Source organism: Apodemus sylvaticus, chromosome 13, assembly GCF_947179515.1.
Source record: "Apodemus sylvaticus chromosome 13, mApoSyl1.1, whole genome shotgun sequence".
Classification (NCBI taxonomy): Eukaryota; Metazoa; Chordata; class Mammalia; order Rodentia; family Muridae; genus Apodemus; species Apodemus sylvaticus.
In genome coordinates, this window is record NC_067484.1 from 9,613,200 (window position 1) to 9,627,489 (window position 14,290).

Genomic DNA, 14,290 nt, shown 5'->3' on the forward strand with positions numbered 1-14,290 from the left:
TTCTGATATTCAATATAATCAGTTTTATTTCTCAAGCAAGTAATAAATCTACAAAATTTCTATAGGAGTATGGCCCAGGCAGATGCTGCAATAGATGTTAAGCAACCTCAGAACATCACCAGGTCGGCTGTGTACTAATGTACTGTCTGGCATTCACATTGACAGAGAAGAAAGAAAGCTAAGAGAACAACCATCAGGAAGAAGCTGATTTTCTACTAGAGAATAAACTCCCAAAATACATTTAGATTGGTCAATTTAATAACTTATTTATGAGACAGTATTACCCAGTGGCAATCTGTACACAATAAAGATATAAATACAATGAAATATGTGCATTATATATTATTAAAGGGTGCAAATATTAATAACAATGGCTCTTAAATCTGCCGAACTCTGCAGAGTAGTATTGTCTTTAAATGAGGTTTCTTACATATTGTAAATTGAGCATGAAGTTAAGGAAATAAGGAAAGAGAATTAAAATATCTAAGAATAACAAAACACAAGGGACACACACTCCATCTGCCTCCTGTTTGTGTTCCCAGCATTAATGAACAACAGTTCACACTTAGAAATATGTCTCCAAATAGGAGGCAGAGTGCCCCCAAATGCTTTTTGGTTGATTTTCTCTCCTCACAAGACAATATCATTTTAATCAGAATTAAGTTTCCCATCCTACTTTCTTGTTTATTTAAGGAGAGAAAGCTGAGGACTTTAATCAGTCTGGAATGATACAGTTCTACACTTGCCTGTGACCACAAAGTTTATATCCTTACACAACTTGGAAACACATGAGCCTTCTCAAGGGTTGGAATGACTGATCTGAACTATGCAGCTAATGCTTGTGTGATGCCTAAGACAGCGTGTGATAAAAGCATATGACCCACCTTAAGCCTTAGCTTTGTCCATTTCTCTCTCCTCCAACATTTTCCTCTTTGAAAAATACATGAGTTGAATATATCTAACTGAGCAATACACCCCCAGAGACCTATAGCTGCATCAGTATTTGTGTGTGTCTTTTATAAAGAATCACAACATAAATTTAAAATCTCCAGTTCCTTGGTACTTAACCTATACTTCCCCATCACTTTGAGAGACGATGAGGAAGGACCAGAAAGAGACAGACATCAAATCCATTTATTCTGAACTTTAAATTATGAGTTTTACCATCAATATTTTGGTTACATTGTTACACAAAGGACAAATTAACATCCAGTTTGAGGTCACATATTTGATTGCTTTGGGATTAGTGACATTTCCTTGGCACACAAATACTGCACCAGGTCTCTCAGTTGCAACTTAATAGTGTTGTTGCAAAAGATGCCAAAAGAAGCAGGGTTTGAAAAACCACCCGTGGGGTTCAACAGCCAGTACCTTTAACTGCTGAGATTTCCAGTCCAGGTGGCTTCTGGCCAGATGTTCATCCACAGAGCATCAGTCAGTCAAAACAACCCTCTCCTTGACAAATCAAAGGAAGATCTCCAGGAAGAGGCACTGGTCCTGTTTCTTTATGTGGTCACTCAGAGGCAGATCTAACTCTCTACTGAGACATATCCAGAGGAAAAGCAGAGAGGGTGTCAGACCACGTCAGCTCCGCCATTGTTATGGGATTCGTGAGCAATGAGCGCTGGCAGCTACTAAGGGAGCCCAGAGTATAAATTTGAAAAATAAAATAAAATCCACGCTGTAAGTTTGAAGATGCATTGAAAGAGACTCCAGGGAAGAATATGCAGAATGTTCTATTTGTTGTCCTTACTTTGAAACAAAGCCTTTTATTTTCCTGGTTTTCTCTATCCAAAACTAAGTATGCAGATTTTGTTCTGTCTTGTTTGATCTCATTCAAGGACTGGACATAAGTTTTGTTGTTTTGTTTTTTCTCTCCAAGACCCGAGCATGAAAACTAAGTAGGTTTGAGGAGTGAAACCTGAGGAAGGAAAGGAAAGCTTCCAGAGGAAAAAGAAAATCACAGAAGGTACAAAACAAAAGCTGCAGTCCAATCGTGCAAAATTTGCTTCTCAGGATAAAGCACTTTTTGACAAGTTCCCAAAGCCCAGCGCCCTCCCAATACCCCCAAGACCCTAAGGAAAAGCTACAGAATGAAAATGAAGCCATTCTTTTTCTTAAGGCTACACATACACAGAACACAGGTCAAAGACTGCCTGGTAGGTGGCTCTTTGCTGGGCTCTTGCTTTAAGCCCTGACTGGAGCGTGCAATCCATCTGAGGGTCAGCAGCGTCTGTGTCATCAGGACAAGATACAACGTACAAACAAGAGAAGTTAAGTCAATTGTTCCAACAATAAAATCCAACATCGACTTTACAATCACAGGTACAAATTGCTCAAATCGATAATTTCATTTCTCCTTAAGACCTTGTCTTCTAAAGCTAGTTAGAGCCCAGGTTCCAGAGAAATTGTCAATAGTCAAAGAAAATACTGGAGCTTTAGAAGAAAGTCATTCTTCTAAACCAATAATCTGATGGAGGTGGGCCCAAGTCATCCTATCCAGACAAGTTCAAGGTGTTACAGGGGGAAGATGCCTGGGTCCTGATCAAAACCTTCCCACCATCCTGGTGACTCTGTCTATAGAGGAAAAACCAAGAAGCCCGAGAATGTGGAGTATTTCCAGCCTCCCATGAGGTTGCCTCTCTCCAGTTTGAGATGAACTTTGTCTTCTCTCTCCATGAGCAGCAGAACACCATTGCTGGCTGCTTCCCTGGTAACATCCTGGTCTCCTGCAAATGCAGAGATCACTGGGTAGCCATTCTGCATTAAACTGACCTGGAAGACAGAGGAAGGAAGACTCAGCAGATGAGAGACCACCTCAGTCCCACATCCTGTTCTCTTCTCCCCTAAGGGTTTTCACCCCACCTAACTTTTGGAACCCACACACCTGGAACCTGAAAGAACTGGCTTAGAGGCCAACACCCTGTCTGTCAATCCTTTAATGGTTCAGCTTTCAAACCTACTCACCTGGATAGTTTGTCTGTTGTACACTTTGACCACGTGGAAACTGAAGCTGTAGATTCCCTTTCTTGGTGCCACGAATATGCTGGAGGCAAGGTCAAAGTGGTTGCCAATGTTTACTAAGACCTGAAAAAGAAGAGGGAGCAACATACTGAGGTACTCACACAGCATGACCTTTCTTAGCTTCTATTTTCTCCATACTTTCAGTCGACTACCAAGAGAGCTGATTTATTGGTATTGAGCATAGCGACCACCAAATCCACAGCTTTAGCCAAACCATATAAGAAGCATCTAGTATCAATTTAAAAAAAACAAAAAACACAGCATTCAATACCAGAAAAGTTTCAAAAGATATTCTCATGGCTTCTAATTAATAAGGACTCTGGAAGTGTCTTTTAATTATACACTCAAATAGATGCAATTTTTGCATGATATTATGCAGGGTATGAAGAAAGTAATAGACAGTAAAGCCAAGAAACAACTTGTAAATCCATTCTGTTTTTGTTTTTGTTTTTGTTGTTGTTGTTGTTATTTAAAGTGGTGCCTCCTAGGGAATTCAGCCTGATGCTATGCTTAATGAATAAAACTTCATATGGAACAGAGAGAGAAAAGATAATGGAGCAACAGACTAGACCCTTCCATAATTTCACATGAGTAGTGGTAAGATGTGGTGTTAACTCCCTAGGCTCCAGGAGAGAATGGTTTGTTTAAGATTTCCCTGCCCAGTAGGCCCCGGGCTCTGGTGATACACACCAGGCACCTCATAGTTAGTATTCAATGTGATATTAGGAAGGTTCAGTGTTAGAGGTTAGAGGCTCAAGGTTCATAGTTAGTGTTCAATAGTTAGGAAGCACTGGCTGCTGCCCTGTTAAAATTCATTCCCTGCTAAGCAGAGCTTGCTCCTTGGATGAATGAGGGGATCATGTGTAAAAAAAGCACGCACAGACAAAGACCACTGAACTGGAAACTCAGCTGGACACTGTTAGTTCAAAGTGAGGGAATCCCTACAGTCAGAAAGAAAAATAACACAATTAGCTCCCAGCAGAGGCCCACAGGTGGCCTTCCTCAAATAAAGAGGAGTAAGCAGAGGAATGTAAGGAATCAAGACCCCCATCTCACTCCCGTTCTGTTCAAAATACTATCTGGCTGCTCTGTCTGCCTTCTGTTTTCATCCCTCCCCAAGAAAAAATTTCAACTCTGTTAAAATAATAAAATGACCTGCTAGTGTTTTATTCTTAAAAAAGTAAACAGCTAGCTGCACTAAAACCCTGGACTATCTTTTAGTAGCTCCAAGGGCTTTGGGCTGTTACTTTTACAGAGTTGCATGGATGAAGTACCCAGTCTCCCAGGGCAAAGTGGATTGCTGTCCGTAACATCAGCAGCTATGGCTTGGAGGGCACTCTGCATCTTCACCTTACTGTGAGCATCACTTCAGCCCCCTCCAGAGCCGGAGACTCACATGCACGATCCACCTTTGAGGACAAAGCACCCCTGATGCCTGTGTCCACTGCTCCCCGGGCTGCTTCATTGGAGAATGAAGCTCTCCCTTGCGTGCCCTTTCAGCAGCCTTGACTCCTTTCTCCATACCCTCCTCTCAAAGTGGATTTTCAATTCTGGAAATAAGGTTTATTCAAGGCTTTAGTGCAGATGAAGACTCCCAACCAGGCCCTGAGCCTAGTGTCTCCTTCACTGACAACATAACAGGAACCAGAAAAAGTTAATTCATCTATAAAACAAGATTCCTCTTACTACTGATCATGTATCCAAACTTTATGGATAAGTCCACAAATCACCGGACCTAAAAAAGCTGTGAAGAACATGTGATAGAAACCGGATTGAAAAATAACAGCAGTGCAATAACACTGGGTAAAGAAAAATATGAACTATATATGCTATGTCATACTGTCTTATTTGGAATTAATGAAAATAAATGTTCTTGTATCAGAGCAACTTTCCTAAACCTTCAAATGCACGAATTTTTAAATGAATATAAGAGCCTAAAGAGAGATCAAATCTGTGAATTGGTTGGAAATGGTTAAGAAGCTGGTTACTGCACAGAGGGAAAGTGGTAGAGAACCTCCAACTATGTCTAGTGAAGTTTCAGGACTCCATTTTACACAAAGCCCCACTGGCAGGAGTGTTAACTGATTGGAGAAAAGTATGAAAACCACTACCACCTTTTCAATTTCTGAAGACTAATAGGAACCACAAGGGGAGAATACACAGTAATGGCACCACCCAGAAAAACATTTACATAGCCATCTCCCTAATTCTTGGCTGCTTGGCTCATAGACCAGAAATTAGATGACTTAAATACATTTCAATCATAGGCCTTTGTCTTGTTAAGTTTTCAGAGTCATACTGTGCATTTATATTTGGGCATATTGTATGGACACCCTGCAGTTTCATTTACTGACACTTTATTCTGGTGTATATACGCAGAGAAATATTTCTGCTCTCTTACACACTATTCCCCACTTAGTTTAACCTTCATGTCACCGGGTCCCAAATATAAGCAGGAGGTCCAGTCCTTTGTCAGACACCTTTTTGAATGGGGAATTTATTAAATGCAGCATCTTTAAGAGGAAGTCCTCTCCCCTTGGTGTCTGAAGATTGTTCACCACAAACTGCCTTGCCCTCAGCAAAAAGGAAAGCACACTAGGTTTCTTTGAGGGAAATGTATTTCATATTTCAGCTTTACCAGACACCTAGAAAGCTCGGAGAGCCTTACAGGACTCGCAGTAATTCGCGCCAGGAGAGCTGGTATTTAAAACCTAAACTCTTCAATGTGTTCAGGGGGGTGTCCAGGAAAGCACAGTATTCAAAGGGCAAGGCAGAGGTGGGAAAAGCAGCCTGGCGCTCCTCCTGCTTATGTAGGGAGCCCTTGCCAGCCAGATACCCTGGCCAGTCCTCTACTTATCGGCGGGTGGGCATTTTAGCCGCTGACCTGGTCGAAGTAGATGGTCATGGTACGGTTGCTCATCTCTGAAGGCTCGTGGTTGGTGCTCCGAGTAGCGGAGAAGGCCACCTTGGCACTGCCTGAGCGCACAGAAATGCCCAGAGAAGAAGTGACGGCGCCATCCCCCGATGGGCTGGAATCGCACACCACCAAGCACTTGCCCTCTAGCACGATGGGCTCCGTGTCGTTCTGAGCCCTTACCGGGCAGCAGGCGGGCAGCAGCAGCAACAGCAGGGCCAGCGCTGCCCCTAGACTGGAGCCAAAGTCGGTCGGCTCACGCAGCGCCCCCCGGCGCCCGGGCATGCTCAGCAGCGGCCCTCTGGGGCCCTGGCCAGGCGCGAGCATCTGGGCTGGGGGGCGCCCTGTGAATGTCAAAGCCGGCAGAAGCCGGAGGGCTGCCTGGGTGCGCACAGGAATACGCAGCGCTAGAGAGTATAGCCTTCTCTGGGCTGGGTACTCGCTTCAGATGATCAAGGCCAAACGATTCTCAGAAGGAAGGCACCTGCGGACCTGTCAGGGCAAAAATCCCAATACTTAGGCAGGCAGGTAGAAGGGGAACAAGTGCCTAGTACTCTCCAGTCCCTTCCAAATGACCATCCCCCTTGGCTCCCGAAAACTATGCTCATTCCAGATGAGACATAATGGATCCGAGAAAGCACCAATCAACCCACCAGATGCCCAACAATGTGCTCTTGGAGCCCGGGATTCTGGGCTGCAATTCTGGAGAAGGGTGTAAACGGGATTGGGGACCTCTAAAGAAGGCGTCGTTACTGTCTCCTGCCTACTCAGTCCAAGACATCTAGAGGAATTAAATGTAGTCAAGGAAAAAACAAACAAACAAAAAGATGCTTAACCAGCTTCCTGTCAACAGCTTTCTGGATAGCCTCAGGAAGAAACCCTTCCTTTCCTTGCCTTCCCCTTTATCCTGTTCTATCCAGGAAGTAATTTTTCGAATAAAAATAATCTGCCTACACCCACCCCACCCCACCCCCGCATCCTCAAGAACAAACCCCAGAAAGCTTCTTGTGTGATGAGATTAAGAATAAAAAAAGGAAAGGACGGAAACAAGGAAAGGCGGGATGGGGTGGGTGAGGAGTGAAATTCTAACACCCACTTCCAACCCCGTAGCCACTGGTGAGCCCCCTAGGAGAGCCTGCTGGAGTCCTCTTTCAAGCAAAGAGCTGAATCCAGCACCAGGATGCCGGATTTTACACATTTGCAGGCTCTTGTCTCTGGACACCGACTCCCCTCTTCTGTAGCTGTCTGTTAACTTACACAGGTTTCCACTTTTACCCAGTCCCCTCTTCTTCAGCTAAACCAAAGAGGCCATTCCAACACCCAGCCCAGGGACAAAACCAGAAAGAACCCGCGCCTCGTCGCCCACACTCTCCAAACTCTTGCAATGTTCTTTCTAAGAAAAAAGAAGTTGCGTTTCAATAAATATCCTGTCTACCGCTCTCAAGATAACACACACTCAGCCACTGACTCTCCTCTCTCTCTAGATCCCCCAGCACTCAGACTACTCAAGGTCCCGGTAAAGCATTACAAACAGGCAACTAACAAGCAGATCCCAGAGCACAGGGATCCGGTGGATTACCTGGAACGTCCATGGCGGGCGAGTACCGATGTCGGAGAAGTTCTGCTTAGAGAAAATGAGCCAGCGGGAGCTAGCGGGAGGAGGACACCTCGGAGCATGACCCTTCTCCCAGCGCCTGACCAATAACTGCTCCGCCCCGCCCTGCCACCGCTCCACTCGGTCGGATCCTGCTCCGCAAGCACACCACGCCCCGGCCCCAGGAGCCCAGAGAGCCCGCACTGAGCGCTGCTCTGTGCACGGAGGTGCCTTGGACCTCCTTGCTATGCTCTCCGCTTAGAGCCGCACCGGGGCCAGGAGCCGCACCAAAGCGCGCAGCTTGGCTCCTCCAGGTCCGGAATAGTCCACCAGTCAGTGCACCTATCCAAGACCTCACGAACAGGATCCCTGCGTCCCCGCCTCTGCTCCGGACTTCAGAAAGCACAGCTAGGAGCTGCCAACTACAGACTCCTCATTCCCTCACTCCTAGAATCCACAGCGGGTGGATTCCCCCTGTGACTTCCCCCCTAGCACCTTGCCAAACCCCAGTGTCCGTCTCTCACCTAGACATCTAGACATCTCTTAAGTACCTTCTTAAAACTAGGCGCCCATGGAAGCACCAGCCGTGTTTCTTCTTCCAGATTCGTTTTCTTTTCCAAATTCCCTCCAAGTCTTGATCTTGAACAGAGTGGCCACATTCATAATTTTAAAGGGTGTGTGTGTGAGGGGGGAGAGTACTTTAAAAAAAAAAGGAAAAGTATTTTCTTTAAGAAAAGAAAAGCCTCGGGAATTTAATGGTTTTAGAACTGCAATTCCAAAATTTCCGGTTAGTGAAATGTCAGCTTTTGGCAGAGATTAAAGAGACTCTTCCTGCTTGGGTTTATGTGTCTGCTGCTCTGAACCCCGGGGCTGGTGGAGCGCGTTGGCACCACTAGTGTTTATTAAAACGCAGTCTCTGGGCTCTAAAGACCCAGGGAGAACGCGGGTTCCGAGCTGCGCCTGGAGAGCCGCGAGATGCACAAGCACGGACAAGGGGCGCCATCTATGGGCGCGGAAGCCTGCCGGCTTCAGGCTGTGAAAAATCCGACTCTGTATGGGGGAGTACCCAGGGACAAAGGTGAGCCTTGAGGATTTTTTTTTCTTTGTCCCAGCTAAAACAACACCGTTTCATACAAAAATGCAACAAAAAAGCAAATAAATATTGTCTTTCAATATTCGTTCTCCTCGCAGTTTACTGCAGACATGCTTGTGTTTTTAACTCTTTATTCCTCTAACATGTAAGTCGGCCAAGAGAATGAATGCATGCTGTGGTGGGTTATCTTGGGCTATTAAACACACAGCAGACACTGAACAAAGGCAAAGCAGCTTTGACATATGGACTTAATATGATTTTTTTTTTAAAGCACCATTGCAATGATTTTGCTCTGTTTTGGATGGTATGCATTTCTGGTAGGCTGGTGGAAAAAAAAAAAATCCAAATCAGCCCATGTAGTTCAATGGAGCACAGCATGTTGCTGTTTTGTTTCCCCAGAAGTCAGCACTCCTATTTTTCCTCCCTTTGGATATTTCAGTCATCCTGCTTCTGCCTTCTGAGACGCGTCTTCTTCGATAAGAGCTTTTGAAGACCCTTTTTATTGGCTCGTCCGTGGCCATTCTAGGACGGAAGGCCTAAGCACTGAAGTTACCGTGCATGTCCAATCACCTCAGTAGAAAAGGGGGGTGGGCTGAGCCCAAATGAAACCCACAGCATACGCTTAGTTGAAGCCAAAGGTTTCCCATGGGTATCAGAGTATTGTAGTGATTAAGAGAATGTCAGAGACAAATGCATTCTGCATCACATAAGATGCCGAGCATTACAGACTATAAAATAACTTAAGAATCCGTCAGCACTACAGCACAGACACTGGAAATCGCAGTTTGCAGGTGCCATGCTCTGCATCGCTGAGATCCTTGGAAAAGGCACAGCAGCCGCGTCTTACTATCATTTGTGAGTTTAACTCAACGGAAAGGGTGCAATCTTACTTTAGAGTTATTTTCCTCTAATATCTGAATTTGATTGTCTCTGCCATGGAAGGATGATTGTACAGTGCCATCACGAAGACAGAATTGGATTCAAACCTGCCAACAGAGGATAAAGAACACAACAGAAATGAACCAACATGAAAGCAAGCACAACAGAAATGAGCCTTGCACACATCTAAAATCTCAAAGTAATTGTTTAATTAAACAGTTCCTTAGGTCCTTTGAAACATTTGACTTATATAAACACTGGAACCAACTTACTACCTTTGAGGCAAACGACAAAATAAAACAAAAGCAAAACAAAACCATGGTTATATGTGGTAATGGCAGTATGTAAACAACATATTAAGGAAACCTTCACATGCTGAGCTAGGTTATGGTGTGAAACCAAGTATCCTTGTGTAACAAAATGAAAATATGTATGAATCTCAGCTTGAGTTTTTTTGTTTAACAAAGAAACTAGAAATTGTGGAATGAATCAGATTGACAGAAAAGTGGATAATTTATTGACACATCAATTGGTACTTCCACCTACTGGATCTTTAGTTAGGAGATAGTGTGTGTGTGTGTGTATGTGTGTGTGTGTGTGTTTACAAGCATGTTTAGAAGAAAAACATCCATACCATGGAATTAAAGTGGATCACTTCTGTGTATATTTCAATGATGATTACATATCATATCCCATGCTTTCATTATTAGTAATCATTGTTATTATCAGAATATGGACAATAAATTTGGTTCTCTGAAGTGAAACAGCATGAATATTTGTGACTGCACCATGACCTCTGATTCTGATGTAGCAGACAGCATAATGCCCATGACCAGCACTCTGAGCCAGAGAGAAACATCACACATGGCTAATGGGGAAGTATTGTAATATTAAAAAGTGCATTTAGTTGGGGGAAATTAAGCTCTTATTCATTTTATTTGTCCAAAATAGTTACCTCTCGTAAAGCTTAACATGATCTTCCCTGGAGAGTACTCACTGTTGAAAAGCAATTCCAGCCTGTATTGGTCTTTTTTTTTTTTTGTCATCATTAAAATACAACATCGTATTGTTGTTTTTTTCTAGGTGTGTTTAAAACATGATCTCTCACGGGTCTCACTTATACATATTCTGGGATGCAGAACCTATAAATGTACTTTTACAGAAAAATATATGCACTAATACAAATCTGTCTTTCCCTAAAACATGAAAATATATATTTAATGCAGGAGGGTGTCTATGTTAGAAAGTGATTAAGGTATGGAATATCACAGAGATGCAAAAATATCATATACTCCTTCAGTTATATATGGTAATTTGTTTAAATATGTCCACATTTCTCAGAGAAACAAAGATATTAAAGAATGAATGGTTGCAGAAAAAAATAAATACTTCAAGCTATATGGGCATTTTTGTCTTAGTGAATTACTAATGTATGCAAAAAATTAAGATTGGAATGAACTCTAGCTCAGCGACTGTTCAATAGAAAGTCCAAGAAAATGTATTCATATGAGGTACTAGGTTGCATTTATTAACTGAAACATGACACAATCATATTATCCCAGTCAATTAGATAAACATTTAATTGACTAAGTTAAAAGGTAGACTGACAGGACTCGACTGTCTACACTCTACAGTCATGTGGGGATAAATAAGCTATCATTGCTATCAGGAACAGACTTGATTTGTCAGATTATGTTTCAGAGACTTTAATGGCACACAGCCAAATATTTAATATCCATTCTATATTTTTGTTAGCAAGACAGCACACCACAATCATGGGATTAGTTTCACTGGCACTGTTTTCTTTTTCTTGTGTGCTTCTCTCCTTGTTTGTTTGTGTACTTTAAGACAAGGGCTCACTATTCAGACCTAGATAGCCACATAGACTTACTATCCAGACCATGCTGGCATCAAGCTCACTAAGATCTGCCTGCCTTTGCCTTTGCAACCTGAGCATTGGGATTAAAATTATGCTACTTTCTCAATATCACAGTATTTTTACTCTTTTAGTGCACTTTGTTATCCTCTTTAGGGATATATGATGATGTATTGGGATATTATGAAGCTACTATTTCAAGGTCTCATAATACATAAGTCTTTTAAAAATTATTTATTTAAATGTATGTATATGTATGTACCTGTGTTAGTATATGGCATATGTGTGCAGAAGCCCATGGAGACCAGAAGAGGAATTTGGAACCTGTTGAGCTGGAATTAAGTGTAGCTGTGAGTGCTCTAACAGCTGAGGTATTGGGGAAGAAATATAGGTGTTCTGGAAGAGCAACAAACACTCTTCGCCTCTGAGTCATCTCTCCAGCATCCCTGTTATCCTTTCATAGACTAGAATGTCTTGATATCGCTTCTCGGCCTTTTGGCTAAGATCAAGTGTAGAATGTCTTGATAATTGCACAGGAGGGAAATTACACACACACACCACACACACATTATATATATATGTATATACATACATATATATATATATATCCACCAAACTTTATTTATAATATATATAACAAATATGTATAATATAATCTAATATTTGAGCTATTATGTACTAGAAGACATAGCAATAATCCACACATCAAATGAGGTACAAGAAGAAAGGAGGAGTGGCCCCTGGTTCTGGAAAAACTCAGTGAAACACTATTCAGCAAAACCAGAACGGGGAAGTGGGAAGGGGTGGGTGGGAGGACAGGGGAAGAGAAGTGGGCTTGCGGGACTTTCGGGGAGTGGGGGGGCTAGAAAAGGGGAAATCATTTGAAATGTAAATAAATTATATCGAATAATAAAAAAAAGTTAAAAAAAAGTTAAAAAAAAAAGAAGAAGACATAGCAAGAATTGATTAGAAGAGAAACCTTTTCTCTTAATTCTTTAGGTCTTGATGTTTCACATAATACTTCTGTTTCTTTTCCTTATTTGGGAAAGGAAATATCTCTATTGCCTTTCTAAGTTGGATCAAATGTTTGAGAGTCATTTCAACCTACTAAAAATAATTGGCTTTTTATACAAAGTAAACATTTCTCCAATCTTTTTCTCAATAAGAAATAGGTAATTCTAGATGAATAAGAAACAGTTAATGCTAATCTACAAATTTTTGCTTCAAAAATAAATGTTTTTGGTAAGAAAAATGTAGAAAATCACTAATATATAGTTAAAGCATTTCCTGATTTTTTATTTAGAGTAAGCTGCAAGTATGTTGTCAAGGCTCACAATACTCACAATATTTTGAGTATGGTTAATAAATTATTGTTCTTTGAATATATATTTGAGGGATTGTTTCGTTTGTCTTAGCTGATGCTGAAGACCCTGCCACCCGTAGATAGCATTATTCTTGAACAGGTAATTATGGGCTCTATAAGAAAACTAGCTAAGCAGGAGCAACAAGACAGACATTTCTTTATACAATATAAAATAAATGGAATCATATACTGCCTAAATGTGAACATAACTATGATGCTGTTTTTTTTCAGAAGATGTTTTGTAAACTTGACTGAATTATTTTTTGATTGACATTACCTCTTGATCTTGAGAGTATTTGATAGACATAAAGCACCCTTGGGGAATATTAAAGGACCCCTCTTAGGAATGCTCTGAGTGGATACTGAACAACTTGAAGGTCCAGGCTAAGAATAGTATACTCCCTTAGGAGCCACTCTTTTGATGTAATCCACTATAAAAGCCATTTTATACTGATCATAAGTTTTTAAGAGAAATAGGATTTATTTGAACAGAAATCAGGGTTCAAGCACAAACATCCTTAAGACATATCTCAAGATTTAAGTGAAGCTGTGCTGCCTGCTCACTTGAACGCTGAGTTCTCTTTACAGTGGAGCACTAGTAGTAACTCACTTGAAGGTCACAGACTGTGCCCTCAGCCATCTCTATCCATCAGTCCTCAATTAAAAGAGCCAACTTAATTGTGAAAACCAGAGAAAGAAGATTTATTCAATGTCATATTGACAAGAGGACAAAGATAATTGGTGAACTCTCCACTCTATATCCCAAGCTTCTGAAGTGAAATTAAAGTTTAAATAGAGTACCAAGAATATGAACATCTAAGAAGTACCTGTCAATGTGGGGGTCTGTTGCACCAGTGACCCATGATTGTCTGGACTGTGGTCTCATTCAATGAGGTGATCTGACAAGTAGTTAGAGTTGTGTGAAATCACTTTCCAAGAGAAATGTCCTTCCTATGAGTGAAATCTTTGCCTTCCCTTTACATGAGATTCTCAGAGCAAGTCCATTGTTTTAATAGTCCATAGATACACAAGAATATCTCTTGAAAATATCTAGGTCTGTTACATCAGCAGCATGTATGTTTCATGTATGTCCATTGTATATGCCCACCATCATAGACTATTCATAAGGAACTGAAACCAGTTCCAGATAGGAAAGGAGGGCAGGCAAACTGCGGAATATGTTCATAGCTGTTTAAGCTTCCAAACTGTAATGAATATGTGAATCATCTTCACTCTTGTTTAAAATGTTGGGCTGGAACCTGCTGGCAACTTGTATGGGTACCAGTCTGCCTACTGAAGAGATCCAGGCTTCTATTTCTACGGAGCCCTCACTCAACACCTGAAAGGTATTTGGAAGGCTTACTATTTAAGACATCTGTGAGGGAAGTGCACTTATATAAAACAAACTCATACTGGAAAAGAGCCTGGTGGTTGTGCAATAAATGTGGACATCGGTATTTGGTGGTGTAGGTAGCAGCTGTTCAGGCTCTTCATACCTACAGAAACTATTTTCTCAAGTTCGTTATGTGATATTTTATATGCATTAT

At 41.7% G+C, this 14,290-nt stretch overlaps 1 protein-coding gene and 2 pseudogenes across 1 annotated transcript; 1 reads left to right on the forward strand and 2 right to left on the reverse strand.

Moving 5' to 3' along the window:
* Positions 1 to 2,569: 2,569 nt before the first annotated feature.
* Positions 2,570 to 6,265, reverse strand: Cbln2 (cerebellin 2 precursor). The gene is made up of 3 exons (XM_052155823.1): positions 5,909 to 6,265; positions 2,968 to 3,087; positions 2,570 to 2,775 (listed from the first exon to the last, which is right to left on the reverse strand). The coding sequence occupies exons 1-3, from the start codon at positions 6,263 to 6,265 to the stop codon at positions 2,578 to 2,580; spliced, it is 675 nt and encodes a 224-aa protein (XP_052011783.1). The 3' UTR covers positions 2,570 to 2,577.
* Positions 6,266 to 7,587: 1,322 nt separating this feature from the next.
* Positions 7,588 to 14,290, reverse strand: part of LOC127664154 (dnaJ homolog subfamily B member 1-like) — a 198,142-nt pseudogene continuing 191,439 nt past the window's right edge.
* LOC127664287 (uncharacterized) lies at positions 11,860 to 12,002 on the forward strand (annotated as a pseudogene).

Excerpts from the sequence above, each read along its gene's own strand:
- Cbln2 (XM_052155823.1), bottom strand. The coding sequence starts at position 6,265 with ATGCTCGCGCCTGGCCAGGGCCCCAGAGGGCCGCTGCTGAGCATGCCC. Across the intron at positions 3,088-5,908 it reads TGACCATCTACTTCGACCAG|GTCTTAGTAAACATTGGCAA; the intron begins GTCAGCGGCTAA and ends CTTCTTTTTCAG. Across the intron at positions 2,776-2,967 it reads ACAACAGACAAACTATCCAG|GTCAGTTTAATGCAGAATGG; the intron begins GTGAGTAGGTTT and ends TCTGTCTTCCAG.